Source organism: Urocampus carinirostris, chromosome 3 (genome assembly GCF_059441175.1).
Source record: "Urocampus carinirostris isolate Australia breed hairy pipefish chromosome 3, RoL_Ucar_1.0, whole genome shotgun sequence".
NCBI lineage: Eukaryota > Metazoa > Chordata > Actinopteri > Syngnathiformes > Syngnathidae > Urocampus > Urocampus carinirostris.
Window position 1 is genome coordinate 45,979,386 of NC_142351.1, and position 18,219 is coordinate 45,997,604.

The 18,219-nt window shown below is 37.7% G+C and overlaps 1 protein-coding gene across 6 annotated transcripts in view; it reads right to left on the minus strand.

The window, feature by feature from the left end:
* LOC148369841 (band 4.1-like protein 1) overlaps positions 1 to 18,219 on the minus strand; it is an 83,955-nt gene that overhangs the window by 26,091 nt on the left and 39,645 nt on the right. For all 6 annotated transcript variants that reach the window (XM_088332056.1, XM_088332054.1, XM_088332055.1 and 3 more), the window contains exons 4-9: positions 11,721 to 11,825; positions 9,594 to 9,636; positions 7,876 to 7,951; positions 1,626 to 1,844; positions 1,454 to 1,541; positions 1,220 to 1,372 (exon numbers count right to left, since the gene is read on the minus strand). In XM_088332056.1, the coding sequence (XP_088188182.1) occupies positions 1,220 to 1,372; positions 1,454 to 1,541; positions 1,626 to 1,844; positions 7,876 to 7,951; positions 9,594 to 9,636; positions 11,721 to 11,825 (684 nt within the window). The remainder of the gene's footprint in view (positions 1 to 1,219; positions 1,373 to 1,453; positions 1,542 to 1,625; positions 1,845 to 7,875; positions 7,952 to 9,593; positions 9,637 to 11,720; positions 11,826 to 18,219) is intronic.

The window sequence follows — 18,219 nt, forward strand, 5'->3', positions numbered from 1 at the left end:
AGCGTGAGGGTGAGCTGTTATTCAGACTAGAGCAGTGGAAGAATCAATATTTTTTATTTGGCCAGAGACAAATTTTCTTTGGTGTACAAGGACAGACGACCTACGAATAAACTATGTATAACTGTAGTGCTTTTTTTCGCCGCTACCGGTATGTGGCGCTGTGAGAGGTCACCCAGCATCCACCCGTAATTCGTATGTAAATATCTCTCCTTCACCTGCACGTAATCCCATCACGGCCACCGATGTAGCGTGTTGTTTTTGTGGGTAATGGATTGCTCTTCGTTCATTCATACTCAGAAACACTCACGGTCTTTTTGTAAACACACCGAACTCTTTCCAAAACTAAACTCATGCGCTCGCCTACACTCTCGCACCAACTCTCGAGACAACCATCGCCCCATTGACATCATTCATGCGCACCTCACATTCTACGCCTACACTCCACTCCAGCGCGCTAAGAACTTTGACAATCTTGTTGTTTAACATCTCGTGCATCCACCCAATATGGTTAAAGTAAATTGTAAAGAAGAGGCGAGTCGTTTCTCTAGAAATGAAAGTGGAATAAGAAAGCTTGATGCGGTTGGGAAAATGGTCGGAAACCTTTTTTTCGGCCACTTTTTACCACGGAGGAGGACCTCTTGGAGAGCATCTCCCAAAAAGTAAGTTGAACTTCCTTTTATTTATCTTTATAGAGCATATTATTTTATGAAATGTTTATTTTTTAGTACAGGTTACTTATACAAGCCTTAAACATACTTATAGAAACCTTAAACATACAAATATAGCAATGAAGCAACTTCAGAACAAATTCAACTTATGAACGATCGTCTGGAAGCGTCTGTATAATTAAAGTGTAAAAAAAAACAAGCGCTGGTTGTTCAGTCTAACTGGATGTACACAACTATGTCAGTAATTCTCAAAGTGGGTATGCATACCACTAGGGGGATATGGGAGCACTCTGAGGCATATTTAAGATTTTAAGAGGACAGTCGGCCACCATGTTAATATATTTATATAGAAATAGATCCACATTTTCTTAAACAAACTCAACTAAAAAAAATCTCCACTAGTGCTCATTACACTCTTGGTGTACTTGGCGGAAACAAATGTTTTACAAGGGATTTGACTCTATAGAAACAGTGAAATATTTGACTCCATTTCACTTCCCGCCAAACTGCACTCAGTGGGGAGTACAAGAGCAAAGTCAATTTGTATCTACCTCCCCAGGACGGATCTTGATGTAAAAGTTGCTCCTCTTGTAGGAAATCTTGAGGATCTTTGGCCAAGCGAAGCGGTTGATCCTCAGACGATCTCGATAAATGAGCAGACCATTGGCGCTCACGCCAAGCATTATGTCTATCCCCTCGGAATCCTAATAAAAATGATCAACAGCCCCTGTTAGGGGTATGCGACGACTGTACATGTAACAGCCGTCAGGTTTTTGTCACTGTACCTTTGCTTGGTGTAGGTCCACCCCATACATAGAGAGTTTCTTTGCATTTTCTAGGAAATTCACTTCAGCCTCTGCAGGACTCATTCCTCTACAATGAGATTGTCACAAACAGGTTATTCATTAATCTGACATGCGACCTCAAAGTACTAATCAGTGTAATTTGTGTGCTGACCTGTAGTTCCGATGGAGCTCCATCACCCTTTCCTCCAGCTCTCGCGTCTGATTGGGAGCAAAACGAAAATCAGCAACATAGTCCGGCCCGTGTTCTTCAGGCTCGTAGTCACCCAGTTCTGCCTGGACTGTGTAGGAGCCCAGGAGGGCATGTGTGACAAAAGAACATGGCAGACGACCTGACAGCACGTCGTCCCTCAACTGCAGGCACAGGTAGTACCTGAAGTATAAAACATACAGAGATATCTTATGCGTTTAGCCTTATACTAACTTTCATTCTATGCTAACTGCACCAATACACTTTTATATTCCTGTCCGCCAGTGACGGGCTGCGAATTTTACAAATGGTCCTTCAGCTCCCCTCTGACTTAGCTATGTGTCGTTCGCAAACGAACTGGCTCTTGGAAGTGAAATTTTGTTTGCGAGGAGGTGAGAGGGGATTTTGGCTTGCCCATTTGTCTGGAAGTATCTGCTAAAGGAGCTGGAAATCCTCACTGCGCGGGAGGGGAAAAGGGGTTGACGCAAATTGGCCCCGCCCTGTGCAGACGCCTTATAACTAGAGACAAAGAAATCAGTCATGGTTGGGCAATAAAAAATAAATAAAAACAGCGAAAGAGAAGCTCGCCCCGACCACAACCTACCAACCCGGCCTAAAATTAGGATTAGGTTGGGCCCGGCCTTAAGATCTCACCTACAGGCTAAATGTGGCGGACAAAAGTTTCTCTTGCTTTCTTTGGAGTTTTACAACCTTCCTCTATTAAATACACACAACATATTTCATTGTACAGCTTGTCCGGTCTCTTGAAGTTGAACTGATGTTGGCGCGACTGCTTTGGTGGAATACCCCTCCAACAATCATAGTTTGTGAAACCAGTGAATTTTCTAAAGGTCCTCTAGTTGGCGTTTAGACAGCCACTTAGAATCTGATTGGCTAAAACAACAGTGTTCTCCAAGACTGATTTTACAGTACATGCTCTTCTGGATATTTTGTGAAGGCCAGGGTAGATTTCTGAGCCTAGCAACATCTAATGGCGCGAATCTGATTTGTTGTGTGTTGAAATATAAAAGCCTGCATCTGGAAGCAGCACAGCCAGGGGAAATGCAATGAAATGAATCTGATAATTTGTATTGATTGACAAAATATAATTGATCACAGAATTAAGCTATTCATTTGGCCAGCAGAGAAGGCCTTGCAAGCTCCCAAGGCCCACCAGAGCTGTCCTCTCTTTGTAAAAAATCTTAAGCGACATCAGTATACCTTACAAAACTACATCTTTAGACATTTACCCCTCCCACTGTCCCTTACCGCTACTAGCTGTCAGAAAGCATAAACGTTTTTTTGTGTCAAAGGTTATGACATTAAACATGTTTTGGCTGTTTTTGATTTTAAAGCTTCAACCTGATGTCATACATGAGCGAAAAGGAAAAATGTAAAAGTGTATAAACATTGGTTAGTACTATGAAATATTCCTCTGATGCCCAGTAGTGTAACCTATCAAAATACAACATCAACAAATTGGACCCAGAGGTAGAGGCTAACAAAATACTTTAATATCACTTACTTACTTTTTTTTAGAAGAAATGACATGTCTTAAAAACATTTCACAGTTATCTTGGACGACTTTCACTTCAGGAGGAAAAGGTCATAAACGTTACACCCGGCCATTGCTTTGCGGTTGAAAACAACTCCAGTGAGGTTTCTTGTGTGTTCAAGTAACCAATATGCACACTTAGAAAAACATCTTTTATAAGCATTGTTATTCAAGCACCATGGTGTTATAACATTTCATGAGTTCTCTTTTTTTAAATGACCAGCCATTTAGGCTGAATAAATATTCAGATACCCATATTTTCTGTCTAGTTTGCGATACTGAAAACATCAAAGCTCTTCTTATTTTCATCTTTGCGGCCATATCCTTGTCAAATTCACAGTCTTGCGGTTTCATAGGGAAAATAATGTTAACATTTGGACCTTCGTAAATTCTGGCCACAGAACAGGTGACATACATTTTATTCTTAATACCTTTGGATCTCACATTCACGACCTTTTTTTTGGATTGCTGCGGAACTTTACATCTGGACTGCATATGCGATTCATGGAATATGTAGCTGGAACAACACGCACAGGTTTACTACTCGGAGGCGTTGACATTTAAGTATTTCCGAATAAATGTCATGTTGAAAGAATGTAGATTTACTTTGTTTTCGTGCCATCAGACTACTAATACAGTTAACCATCTATGTTCTATACAGCGTCTTCTGTCCGCGCTCAATCAATTAGTTGGAACCAGCTCAACTCGAGCTAGTTAACGGAGGTCTACATGTTTTCAGGTAACATGTCTGTGACATCATTATATTGCTTTGATCCCACACACTGACCCATGAAAAAAAAACAAAATCAGCCTTGATTGGTGGCTGGTGAAGTTGGCTTAGCTCACACCCACAGCAGCAACACCTTTTTAATCGTGCCGAATGTGTTTTACTGGGGGCTGCAACAACAAATCAATAAAATTGATTATATTGATGATTAAAATCGTTGAAAACAAATTTCATCACCAATTCCTGGTGTCACTTGATTTATGCAGCACTCGGCATGTTAATTCAATGCAATTAAGAGAGTGCATTTAATTTCCTCATGATTCGCTGACAAACTTTTGCACTTAGCACTTTGGTCCGGCAGAGGACACTCCAAGACTGTATTTTGATGCACAAGGTCATCTTGATCCAAATCCAAATGTACGTTTAATATCTAATTTATATAGCACTATTGACAACCCAAAATGCAATTCAAGGTTTTGTATAAAAACATTCGATCTAACATTTGATAACATCAAAAAAAAGTACTCACATTCTCCACTGATGTTGCTTTTTTTGCATATATATATATATATATATATATATATATATATATATATATATATATATATATATATATATATATATATATATATATATATATATGTATTTGCAGGTGAATAGCAAACCTTTGTATGTAATTTTGTTTAGATTTAGGCTATTTGACAAACACATAAATATTTTATTGTATTATATCATAGAATATTTTTAAAACGGATTTGAATAGAGGAGGTAATCAAAAATGGATTAAAAAAAAGTCAAATCTTTTGATTTATCAAAAAATTAATCGACAGATTCTTCCATTGATGAAACAACCTTACGTACAGCTCTAGTTTTAACATTCCCAAACATTATGTGTCTAACGAAAGAATGTTAATATTTCCTAAAGTTACATAATTTATCTTATCGCAGTTTTCTCAGTTTTGTGATAAAACTCACGACAAGGATCATAATATAATTGCCTGACTTAATTCACAAATGATCTTTGGCACGATTGCTCATTTAATTATCCTGATGTAAAGTACATAAAAATCTAAATAAATTATGATTGGAATTTACAGTCTGATTTTCCAGGAGCTGTACTTTTCCATCCCCCTTCTTTCGTTGTGTCGATATAATTTCTTGTTGTACCACATGGCAACCGAGCTAATAAAAAAGGCAACGTGGCTGTTTTTATGATGCGTGTGTTCATTAAAGTTAAAAAACAAGCAACTCATGTAAAATAAGCACCACCAACACAACAGCCAGGCATTTTAGATGAGGGGAAAGCTATAGTCGTATGAAAACGTTTTTCCAGGTTTTACTTTATAAATCATTGGTTGGCGAGTTAGCAAATCCAGTTAAATATATCATACAGCACATAAAGCACTGATATTTGAGAAGTGAGTTTAATCTTACAGAATCTACAGAAAGTTTGCAATAATTGCTTAAACAGATGTATGCAGTTGCATACATTTAGCTACCCCACCAGAAAAATTACATTATTTTTTAAAAGTTACTCTTTTTGCAGAAATATCAAACGCTTCCAATGTGGGTTTGAATTCTGGTAGAGGATTTCTTTGACCATTCTTCTTTCCAAAACATTTCCAGTTCAGTCAGCTTTGATGGTTTCCAGGCATGGACTCCCCGCTTGAAATCATACCGATAATATTCATGTCTGGGGACTGAAATGGCCATTCAAGAACGTTGCAGCCGTTCCTCTGCATAAATGTCTGTTAAAGTATCAAGCCCCTGCGCAACCTCTACTTCTTCACCGATTTTTGTACAGTGGTACATTTTAATACATGAATCTGCCATGCGACCTCACATCTCTAAAGGCAATAATTTGCACGCTATGTGTAGAAAAATCCAGCAATGAGAAGTTCCAGACGCTACCATTAAAGACCGCTCACTGCTCGTGAATGCTTACTGCCAGCATCCACTAGTCCAGTTTGCACATGCAGGCTACTACAGACAAAGAAAATGTGCTGTAAAAACGATTTTGTGTATGTTCATTTGAAGTTACAGTAATTTTAATTTTAAGTGTACAGTAAGTGCTTACGTATCATTAACAGTCTCTCAATCTTTTAGCAGACAATCTCTGCCAATTGTTTCCCTTTTTAATGATTGTAAGTGTCCCTTATTACCAATGATAAACCTTAAAAACACAATGCGACACCTACTCACAGCAAAATAAAAAACCTATGGAGAATACAGCAATATTAATAGTCTACCATGACATATCGTCTGATACCAGTGACAAGAGACGATCCAGATTAGAGCCGAAATGGGCAAGACAAAAAACATGTTCCCGTATTAAGATACTTATACAGTGTACCCAATGTGAGATAAACAAAAAAAACGTATAAAATAGGTGAATAACATATAAATTGACAGGTATCTCTGGGACTGCTCCTAGTCGTCATGGACTTTTGGACAACTTTACAGGTTTAAGCTGTTGTTGCCGTCATGGAAGTTTTAGACAAATTTATAGGCTCGAGGCATAGTTACTGTCATCCACTTTCACTATACATATTTCTGATGTTTTTTTGTTTTTTTTTATTGATGTTTAATATGTTTCTTGTATTGTTACCCAATGCAAAATCTATTGCACCCTGGTCATCCTGGACAGGGGCCGACCAATTAGTTTTTAATTATTTCATATCAGGAAAATACGCTCGTTCCATAAGCAATTCGAGCCACATACACGATTCTGGAACGAATTAGGCCCGCAAGAAGAGAGTTGGTATTTGCTGATATTTGCTGAAATCCATGCGATTTTCAACTTTAACAACATTGCCAGTACTTATAAACTAGTAATTTATAGAGGAAAGTCTTGAAAATGTTCAGGGTTGCCAAAACGTTTTCATACTACAGTATCTGGTAAGTTTGTGGCCTTATCTTCCTTATCGCGTGATGCAAAATCTAAACCCGTATTGAATTAAATTGTCCTCTTTGTCATTGATATCAACATTGTGAAACATTGTATGCAACAAGATTAGACATGGGTAAGCATGTAATAAAGACTTTGACAAGAAAAATAAGATTAAAATAGGGAAAAAATATGTACAATGTAGTGCTTGGAGACTAGTATTTTTAGAGCCATGAAAGGATAGTGCATTGTAACATCAGTGCAATGAAAAGAAGTGCAAGAACATTTAGCAGCAACAAAAAAAATCCCCAAATGAGTCGAAAGATATATAGTTTACATTGCTCTTGTTTAGGGTGGTAATGTCCATAGGGAAGAAGTTGTCTCTGAGCCTGTCAGTCTTTGTTTTAAGGGACCTGTAGTGCCTAACAGTGGGCAACAGGTCAGAGAGGTTGTCGCCAGGGTGAGATTTTGTGTTCGGTGTATCTGTACCATTCGACAACACATGCATGTTTCTGTTTCGAAGGTAAATACACTCTCATCCCAGTCCTTTTTCGACCGAGTTCAGTGCGCATAACTGCCAGGGGGAAATTCGACCATAACTTGTCTTTTTATTGAAATGTGGCGCCGGCTTGCACATTATTATTATTTCATGTATGTTATTAAGTATTAAAATTTGAACATGCAGGTAAAATAAATCTATAAACAAGATGCACTGACAATATATCAAACAAAAAAGAACGTGGAGCACTTGTATTATTCATACATTATCTTATTTGTTTTTATTGGATTTCCTTCGGCGACTTTTAATATGTGTAGTGGGTTTATAATAATCAACGTAGCTTTATGAGAAAGCCACAGATGTAAGCTATCAAATGCTATGGAAATAATGTTCTTACTTTCTTTAGGGCTGAGATAATAATGATCAATTAGAGGTTTAATTTCCTGAAAAAGTCTTTGTGGGCAGTTCCTAAGTTTCTTTTGGATCCTGAAGGCATGTTTTGCCAGGCTCTTTTGTCTCGATTGCTATAAAGGAATTCCAACCAACCTGGTGATGTCTTCAATGAGCACTGATGGATCGGGAGGGTAGAATTTAACAGAAAACCCCAAAATCCAAGCGCCAACTGTGAACAGATTATAGACATGGACAGTTGAGCACATTCAAGCAACAAATCTTGTAATATTTATTTGAAAGTAAAATAGTCACCATTGGAACAATTGTCCCTTGTTGGGCTTTTTAGGTTGTATTGGTAAATTTTGGATTCAATGTCTGAAATTGTTTAAAAATATAAAATCGGGGCTGGGCCAGGAGGGGGAAATGCGGACTATTCTATTTTTATTGTCTTATTAAATCTAATACATTGGCAATACGTTTGAAAACAAGAAACCGTGAGCCTATCCAATTGTTCTTTTTTGCAAAGCATGCATAAGTTACATATGAATGTAAATTTGCTTATACACGGACCAATTCAGCCAATTTAGTTTTAAAACAAATACATGTATTTATAAATAAAAACTCTGTATGCAAATAATTTAGGCAAAAAAGTGTAATATTTCTAAACACTAAATTTGAGAATTTACATTTAAAAACTCCAAATACAAACGGGGCTTGTTCAAATGTGTGTTATTAATTACGGGTAATTCAATTGAATAAGTAATGTACAGTAAAATGGCAGTTATTTGAATGTTGCCTATAAGCGCAATGTTTTTATGGGGCCCGACGAAGGACCAATGAGGACAAGAATGTTACCATTAAGTATTTAACAGTTTGGATTGGTGGGCTGTATGTGGCCACCCAGCCATAGTTTGCCAGTTAAAAACTAGATTTTGTAAACAGTCAGGTCAATAATAAATCATTGTTTATTAAAGGTGGCGTGCGTCGTTGTAAGTGTCCCTACAAGTTACAATGTTTTCTCTATTATATGTAATGAAAAACATGTAAAACATTAATTTTGTGCATCATGAATAACCTCACTGGGGCATCAATCATGACTTTAAGCCAGCTGAAGGCAACAGAGCGTAACAAACGTTTAAATTCCTACAAACCATTTGAATACGACATATAATAAAAGATGATGTGGGCCAATTTGTAATTTGGGAAATGTGTTTCTGATTGGTAGCCTTTCACGGTCATCCTTCACGTTCAATAGTAGCCGAATAATGGTTTTATACGTTTTAGTGATCATTTAAATTGTGTATGACGTGAAGAGTTTGTAATCGTTTTTTGTTAGACAGATCTCGTCTTGCCCATTTCACCATTAATCTAGATGGTCTCGATGACTAGTAGCAGACAACGTCATTGTATATTGCTAATATTGTTGCTGTATTCTACATAGTCTGTCTTGTTGTGAATAAATAGGTGTTGCATTGTGTTTGTAAGGTTTATTATCAGCCGAAGTCCAGTTATTAGTACAGGGAGCAATTAGCTAAGGTTGACAGGGATGAAACACAGAAGCTTGCATGGAAAGAGATAAAAAGCTCAATTTTACAGCTCCTGTAAACTAAACGTAACTTTGTAGAACCTTCACCTTGCATTCTTGACCCTCAATCCTCTCCACTCAAACAAATTAACCGTATCTTTCCATCAGCTCCTTTGTATTCTGTGCCAGTACGTTTGAAATGAAATATTTGCTTCTGTTTCCCAAAAAAATCATTTAAAGTGAGCTACTTTATGCATGCTGCCAATTTTAATCAGCTATACTCATGCACACACACATACACATCCGCACAGCACATGTGAAAAAAGTCTCTGTCTTGTGCTTTTACCTCGTATTTGCTTTTTAATCTCCTTGGATGGATCCAACCAATGCTAAAAGATAAAAAAGGAGAGAAAAGTTTTTTGAACGATATGACTTCAGCAAACTCCCACAAAGCCTTATTCTTATGAGCTAATTTAAGCACTGCTGCTTGATGAATAAATTGGCTTTCAATAGTGCTTCTTCAAAATGATGAGAACTGGGTTGATTCATCAAATGTATCTGGCTCTGTTTAATGTCAACAGCAGCTTCGATTGTGTTTTTTTTAAAGTAAAAAAATCCTCATCCAAAAAGGGCTTGATTATCCTATTTTAAATCTAAATCCGAAATGTTTACAATGTGTAATTCCCTTAAAATCACCCACTATCAACAGATCTTTTATTTTAGATCTGAAGGTAGACGAGATTTGGGTGCTGTTAAGTGCATGTGAAAACTGTTTTTAAGATGGGTATGTTCAAAATAAATACATTAGTAAATTATTGTTGAGAAAAAAAGTAGACATTACATTAGGGTTCAGGAACATATGGCTCACATACACATGCGTGCATGCACAGATAAAGCAGAACTGGCGCAAATATTCAATGTGCTGTCAAATGTGAACCAATTGTTGCACTCGTAAGGCTGAAGCAGGAGTCGCTGTTCGACTGGGTTCGGTCCAGTATGTACAGTATAGGACACTATTTTAACTACAGTTTATGATCAAGGTGTCACACCAACAGACCCCGTTTTGCCTGTAAATTGCTGAATTATACTTTAAATGGAAGCTCAGTAAACAATGTATGTTTATTGTTGAGACACATTATCATGAAAAGCCACATAAAAAACTTGAAATACCCAACAAATCTAGCGAAATACCTAGAGCAATTTCTTTGGTTGAGTGTTGGGAATTGGCAGAACGAGAGCATATGCTTCAGGTGATTAGTTGAATAGCCTACTTGTATACTATGCTTTGGTGGGGTCTGCTTTGGTGGGGTGTTTAACGCCCACCGGTGGCCAAATTGGATACCACAGCTCCCGATCACCGACCACTCTAAGCAGCCAGAACCAACACCCTTGAAGGATGCTATTGTTTCTTATGCGCACAACAAACAACGGCCTGAAATTCAGGGATATTATTTTTTTTTATTTAAAGAAAAAAAATTTAATCAAAAGGAATCAATGCAAATTAATATATTATCTAACTAAATAAGCAATTTGATCATCTCATCTCATCTCATTAGCTGCATCGCTTATCCTCAGTAGGGTAATTTAGATTAAAAACCTCAAAAGGCAATAGGGCTAGTCCTGAAGGGTTCTTTGCCATAAAATTTGATAATTTTATTGATAAATAATAAATTATCAATTAAAAATTATGAATTATAAACTAAAAATAAAAAATTATAAATTATCAATTCTAAATTATAAATGAATACTTTTTTCACTCTTAACGACTGCGCTAAACTATAAACATATGTACATCTTGCAACTTATCAAGGAAATATTTTTGTTACTACTAGTTTTTTGTCGTTGCTAAATGTCATTACACTATTTTTATTGCAATGCTTCTACAATGCACTTTTCTTTCATTACACTTTTATTATAACTTAGGCCAGTCTCTGAGGACTACTTTTTAAATATTTCTGCCTATTTATTCCGACAGTCTTTTATTTTATATTTACTTGAAGGTCTTTATTACATGTTTATTATTGATTGGCTTGTTTAATCTCTTAACATACACTATTTTACAACATTAATATTCTTGACAATAAGGGCATTCAATTCAAATGCATGATAACAACAAAGCAAGTACTAAAAAAATTTAGCCAGTCATTTGAATGTTTGCCAGGAGTGTTCGATATAATCTTTCTTTTAACAATTTTCATTAGGTAGACCGTATTCAAATGCTGCTGGGCTTTAGTTTGCCTACCCGTGGTCTACATTGTTGATAAATGAGCAATCTTTCCAAATACTTTTCTACATGTGCCTGCAATTGACATTCGACCAGTCGAAGCCCAAAAAATCCACTATTGCAAAACAATAATAACAAACACATACTAACATATTTGTGGCAATAAGCTCAAGTAAACATGGGAGGATATGCGATATCCACGCAGGAATGTGGAACACAGACGACATTTGTGAGTGCGTTGTGTGAGACCTTAGCGTTATCGGGATCGTAGAATGTCAAACCGAAGTAATCCCGCTCCAGCAGGTTCAGATGGCCGCACACCATGTCCAGCAGAGTCTGTCCCTTAGCAAATTTCTATCAAACACACATCACAGATAGTTGAATACATAGGCCAGTTGCTCCCCTTATTAATAACTGCAATTATCCTTATTAAGTGATAATAAAGCTTACAAACATATCAGGGCACCTACATATTTACTAACAGCTAGACAAACTATGTAGACTAAAAATAACAAGTTTATTTTATTCAGCAAAAAAAACAGCACAAATAATGTTTTCAGGATTTTCTTAGTTTTTTTCCCCTACTTGCAGTGAATTTTGTGCTTCTCATTTTATGTAGCAGTGCAGGAGTCTACGGGGACGTTGTCCCCCGCTGCCAGTGTATGAGATGATCAGGATTAGAGCCTGAATGGGCGAGATGAAATCTGTTTATATGTACGTTTCATCCCCTGTACAAAAATTGTTATTGGCGTACCCAAGTGAACATCATCAAACATAAAACTACGCAGATATTCAAGTCTAGTCACATTTATTTGTATAGCCCTTAATCGCAAAATGTCTCAAAGGACTGCACAGGTTACACCAACCCCTCATCTAAATAATGAATCTAACAATGTACTAGCCGATAGGAATGCACTATCCCTCACTCCTCCCGCATGCAGGTACATTCATTTCTTAGACGGGTTTCAATAAACTCTTCCTTTTTCATGTTTCTTGGGGTTTGGGTTGGCATTTGGACTCGAAAAAAACCTCTCATTACTCAAAAGCAAAGACAAAAAAAAAAGATGAAAGAGAAGGACCTCACTCTCCAGCACTCCCCTCAACGCCCATTCCTCGAACCTAATGTTTTCCTCCCCAAACTGCTCTGATAAATGTAAGATAAAAGCAGTGAAAGATAAAGCAAAAGCTCTTTGAAATCAGTTGGCTATTGTTAACACATTCAGTACTTAATAGATAAAATGTTTAAATTTCAACTTTTTTTAAGAAGACCTCAGAATGTTGCCTATCAAATGGTGAATAATCTCTACAGTAGTTCATTTATTTGGAGATCTGACTGTGCCTCATAACACGACAGCAAAGAGTGCTATCCATAAAATAACTAAAATGTAAAAGAGAGGTGCCTGCACTTTTTCAGCATGTGAGCTACTTATAAAATGGCCATGTCAAAGTGATCCACCCAATATGAAAATACAAAACTTTTGTAAGTAAAAAAAAGCCTATTGAATATGGTTTATTTTAAAAATGTTTGTGTATGTGTCTTGCATTACTTCATGAGCCCGAAAATGGTATACAACCCAGAATCTTTATTCATAATTACCTTACCCTGATGACTTGCACTGAATGGGATCAGCCAGGGATACATAGCCGGTACAGTAGCTGCTGCCAGCCAGCCTCAAGCACACCTCCAAATTTTCATAAGTCAAGGTGGAACGGTATTTGGAGTTCATAATAAATGATAAAAAATAAAAATAAATTTAAAAAGCTGACAAACATAAACACGTAAATTCGAAAAAATGCAATCAATTAGGTAGCACATTTTGTCATGTTGAGGTACGTTCCTTCTGTGCATAAGTCCCAGAACTGTCCATGAGCCATGGACTTGAGCTCAATGTCAGTTTAAAGTCTCAAAATCTCATCTTCCAATTCAGAAAAGTTCAGGTGAAACAGTGCTTCAATTTTGAATGACAGTGAATCAACCTCAACATCATCCTAAAAATAGTAGCACATGAATGTGATTACTGGCTCCAGTAAAACAAAGTCCTGGAAGTATTTTTCAATCTCTGACAGACAATTTTTAATGTGCTCTGTGTAGCGCACAGTGCAAAGCTGCAGGTACGTCTTCTGTTAAGTCTCCAGCTCTGACACAAAGTTCTTGAAGTTTCTCAAATCACTGAGCAGCAGCTTTAAGGAGAAATTCGGTATTTTTCAAACAATTAACTGAGTTTATCATATTGACGACGTTTTTGTCTTCAACTTGCGGCTCTGCGATGAGATCTTTCAGCGTGTTAGTCAGATTGGTTAAAAACACTCAGTTGAGCAGTTAATGACTGTGAATAAATTGGAGGCTAAGCAGGCAACTCCATAACATAGACTGCTAAAGAAACTCTAACGTTTTTGGCTGGGTTTTATGCGCATGCTTGATGACCCTTGTGTCAGAAATCTTCAGATGTAAGGTTGGATGCCAAGTATGTCAATCAATTGACATATTTTATAGTGAGAAGTTGATAGGTTAATGCTACGCACTCATCGAGGTTGCCTTGTAAGTGGACTTGGCTGTGGCTGCTTTCCCATCGTGCCTCTCTCGCACTGCTGTTGGGGCGGTAGCCATATTGTTCTCAAGAGAACAATGCGTTGTGTTTTGCCTGCACGATGATCACTTAATAAGCATTCATTCCAACCAAACGAACGGAGATTCCTTCATTGCCTCAAGATCTACCCGCACTGTCACATATTGGGCACCCCTGATCTAAAACTGACATAATTGAGTTCCAAGCAATGACTGCCCCCTGTCAAGTGGGAAGACCGACACTGTGTGTGTCCATCAGGCGACCAACCTAAGCCGGCAGCTAAACAACTGGCCATACCTTGTCTTAATGCAACCCACTGCGGGTGCAAACAGTCACACACATAAGTACTGTACATGCACAAAGCCATATCTTTGGGCCTCCAGCTCTTATGGCGACCGAGCAGCTGTTACCATAGAAACAGAACTAATAGGTCTCCCGTGCCCCCTCCTACTCCAGCATTTTCTTTTTGGTATAAATAGAATAAGGAAGTGGATGGAGGGGAATTGAAACAAAAAAATATTACTGTTTTTATCTTTTTAAATTACTGTATTTTAAAAAACGTATATTATTTGAGATGAAAATATCACACAAAGTTAACAATTAAGGCAAATAAAATAAAATAAATATTGATGCTGAACCTCATACAATTTATTCTTCTAAATCTAAATGAAAAATTACAAAGCATGTGGATTATGTGAAGGATTTCTCAAATGTTTAGTATGCTCACCACCTGAGAAACTGCATAGCTCAAATAGTTAATCCAGCTCAGGCCAAACACGCTGAAGTATATCTTGGGTAACAGTCTCCAGCAAATAACTTTTCTTTTTATGCGCAAATTATCATGAATGAGAACAATAATTATAAGATTTAATTATAAATATTTAAAAGGCTATCAATTTACATTTATAGTTTTAAGTATCTATCTATCTATCTATCTATCTATCTATCTATCTATCTATCTATCTATCTATCTATCTATCTATCTATCTATCTATCTATCTATCTATCTCACACTCTGCAACAAATGTAAGTTGAGACAAAAAAAATCAACCACTTGTCATAATTACCGATGTGAATCACCCGTGCCCGCTCATTTGGCGCCAACTGCTGCGGGTTCTGATTGGCTCCCTGTCACTATTTGAACCCAGTCCTGTCAATCCCCTGTTATCAGTCCGTCTGCGAATCTTCGTGTATACTAGGCAAGCCTTTTTTTTTTACCCTGACTCCCACCTGTCCCGTTTTTGCTCCCATTTGTCTCCGGCCACGACCCGTTTTGATCCAGACCACGTCTGCTCTCCCGTCCCAGCTTACGACACGGTTTTGATCCCGACCACGTCGTTAAGTGAAGATTTCTTTATTTGGGTTTGAAAGCATCAAAGGGGCTTCCTCTGTGCACTCCATGGTTTTAATTTACTACCGAGGTTTTACAGCATTATCTCTTAACAGTGGACTCTCTTCCACTAGCATATGTCTGTGCACCCTCCCCTTCCTCTAAACCCCCACACCCGCATCTTTTTATGGTTCCCACCACTTCTCTTGCTCTCACATTTAAATGTCCGCACCGGTCCAACATTAGTGTGTTCATCGGTCTAATGCAATCTATAGAATACCCCGCCACGTTTCAAATGCCTCTTTGTGTCATGTGCAAAGAGTCCATAAGCGATGGATGTCCTCATGTGATGGGAGGGGGTGAAATCCTGCAATTGCATGAGTCATGAGCTAAAACGATACACCGACACAATCGTTTAAAAAAAACTGAAAATGACTACATGAATGAAGCTGTGACTTGAAAGCAAATTCACCACCTTTGGTCCTGCACAAAGAGAATGTAACCAAGCTATTAATAGTGACACTATGAAATAAAATAATGACAACTAAGTGAAAAAGAGAACAGCTTGAAAATAAAGCACTATTGTTTATGAACCAAAACTCTTTGGGCAAGCACGTGGTGACGTAATGTTCACTATCAGAATTTTAAAGCCATGCTATGACCAGATGCCAGTCAATATAGATGCCTCGTTGTAAATTAACTGAAATAATTTAGATTAATCCGGCTATCATTTTTTGTCCATTAAATAAAAATATTAATGAAGTAATGAAAATAGTGTTGCGTTGGGAATCAATACCAAGTGTTGTATACCTATAAATTGCACTGACCCATGTTTGAAACTGATGACACACTAACAAAAGGTTCAACTTGAACAAACCTCCAAACAAGGGCTTGTCGCAGTTTAATTTTTAAGAAACTTAGGCTTTACATAAAGCTTTTTAGGTTTTTTTTTGCGGCTATATTTAAATAAATATTATTTTGGTCTGCCAAGAAATGTAATAAATGCAGGTTTCCAAAATACCGACAAAGTATCCTATGAAGTAAAGGGGATCGTGTCCTCAATAGAATTGTGCAATTAAGGAGAAGGATTATTTCTAAATTGATAACAGACAGTACAGAAAATAATGTTTATAAAGTACAGTACTTTTTTTGCTAAACAAATACTTGTTAATTGGGTTTGTTCTTTGGTTTAAATGTAAACTAGAATAAAAAAATAAAGTAAAATAATGCTATTTAACAAATCAATCAATAAATAAAGGTTTCTACTTTACAAGTTTTGACTATTACAGGACCTTTTAGTAACACCAAGAGATTACTGTACATGTTTCTTTTATAAATTACAGTTGCTTCATACAGTATACGCTCCCTTTCTTTTGAAGTATTGCATTCCCTACCATCTTCCAACAGCTAAAACAAAAGTGTTTGATATAGTTCTGATTATATCTCTATTTGCAAGTCTGCACTGACCAAAAATGCCTCAAATCGAGAGGGTAGCAAACCAAGGAAAATCATCTCTATCAACTGGATCCAGGCGAGCTGCTGCAGAGCCGGACCCAAACAATCAGTCGTGACTCGATACAACACTTGGCAAACAAGGAAGCTTCACAGATGACTGGATTAACACAAGCTGAAGGGTATGAAGCACAACATTAAAAAGTCCAGCTAAGCAAGATGTACCATATTTTCCTGACTATAAGTCGTTCTGGAGTATAAGTCGCACCAGTCAAAAAGTATATATAAGTCTTACCTGGAGAATAAGTCGCATTTCTTGGGGTAAATGTATTTGATAAAATCACAGAAAACATGCATGTCATCTTAAAACTTAGTTAAAAGAAAAATGGAAAATAAGTGTACGGTATGCTAGCGTTACATGATTGACATGTCTGGCAATGTGAGTAATGACACAACATATTAAGAGTTACTCAGATAAGTGCAGCATAGAAAACGTGATTAATAAACTATCTAACGATGTTTCGCTCAAAATCACTAAATACAATGAAATCTTCATCCTTGGTGTCACTTTTAACGGTAAACAACCACCCCAACTTGGTAGGGTGGACAATAAGCCGCGTCACCTCCTCTTCTCGCTAACTCCAAACTACCTTGCTGCGTCTCTATTACTGTTTTTGGCTGCATATTTTAATATTTGTAGCTTGTAATCTGCGGAATATGATTTTCTTTTTGGTGCAATTTTTGTTCAGCTCCTCTCAGTTGTTTTTAAAAAGTACCGGTGTTGTCATGATCACCGATATGCATCAACTGTGTTCGCTCCTTGGGCGCCAACTACCTCGGACTCTGATTGGCTCTAAGTCCCTATTTGAACTCATTCCTATCTATCCCCTTTTGTCAGTCCGTCTTCGAACCTCAGTTTACTCTAGGCAAGCCTTTTTTTGACCCTGACTCCAACCTGTTTTTGCTCCTGTCTGTCCCCAGGCGTCGACCCGTTTTTGATCCTGACCGCGTCTACTCTACCGTCCCGGCTTTCGACCTTTTTTGTCCCCGCCCACGTCTACTCTCCTCTCCTGGCTTACGACTCACTTACGACCCCGACCACGTTTTTGCTTTCCTGACCCATTTTTTTCCGTTCCCGACACCGCCATTGATTGCCACGGACGTCCCACTTCCGCGTTCGGAGCAACCTGCTTCCCGCGCCCAGCGATCACCAGATCGCGGGGGAAGCCCGTTGCTTTCTTCCAATAAAACTCAGAGAAACGGAAGGCAAGCGACTCCTGTCCCCGTTTTGGTCCTGACAGGTGTTGTGCTAAAACATGTCCCCACCCAAGGGCAAGGTTGAAAATATCAATCACAGGCCTAGAGCAACCTCTTCCAGTTTAGTGTGAAAGTAACAGTA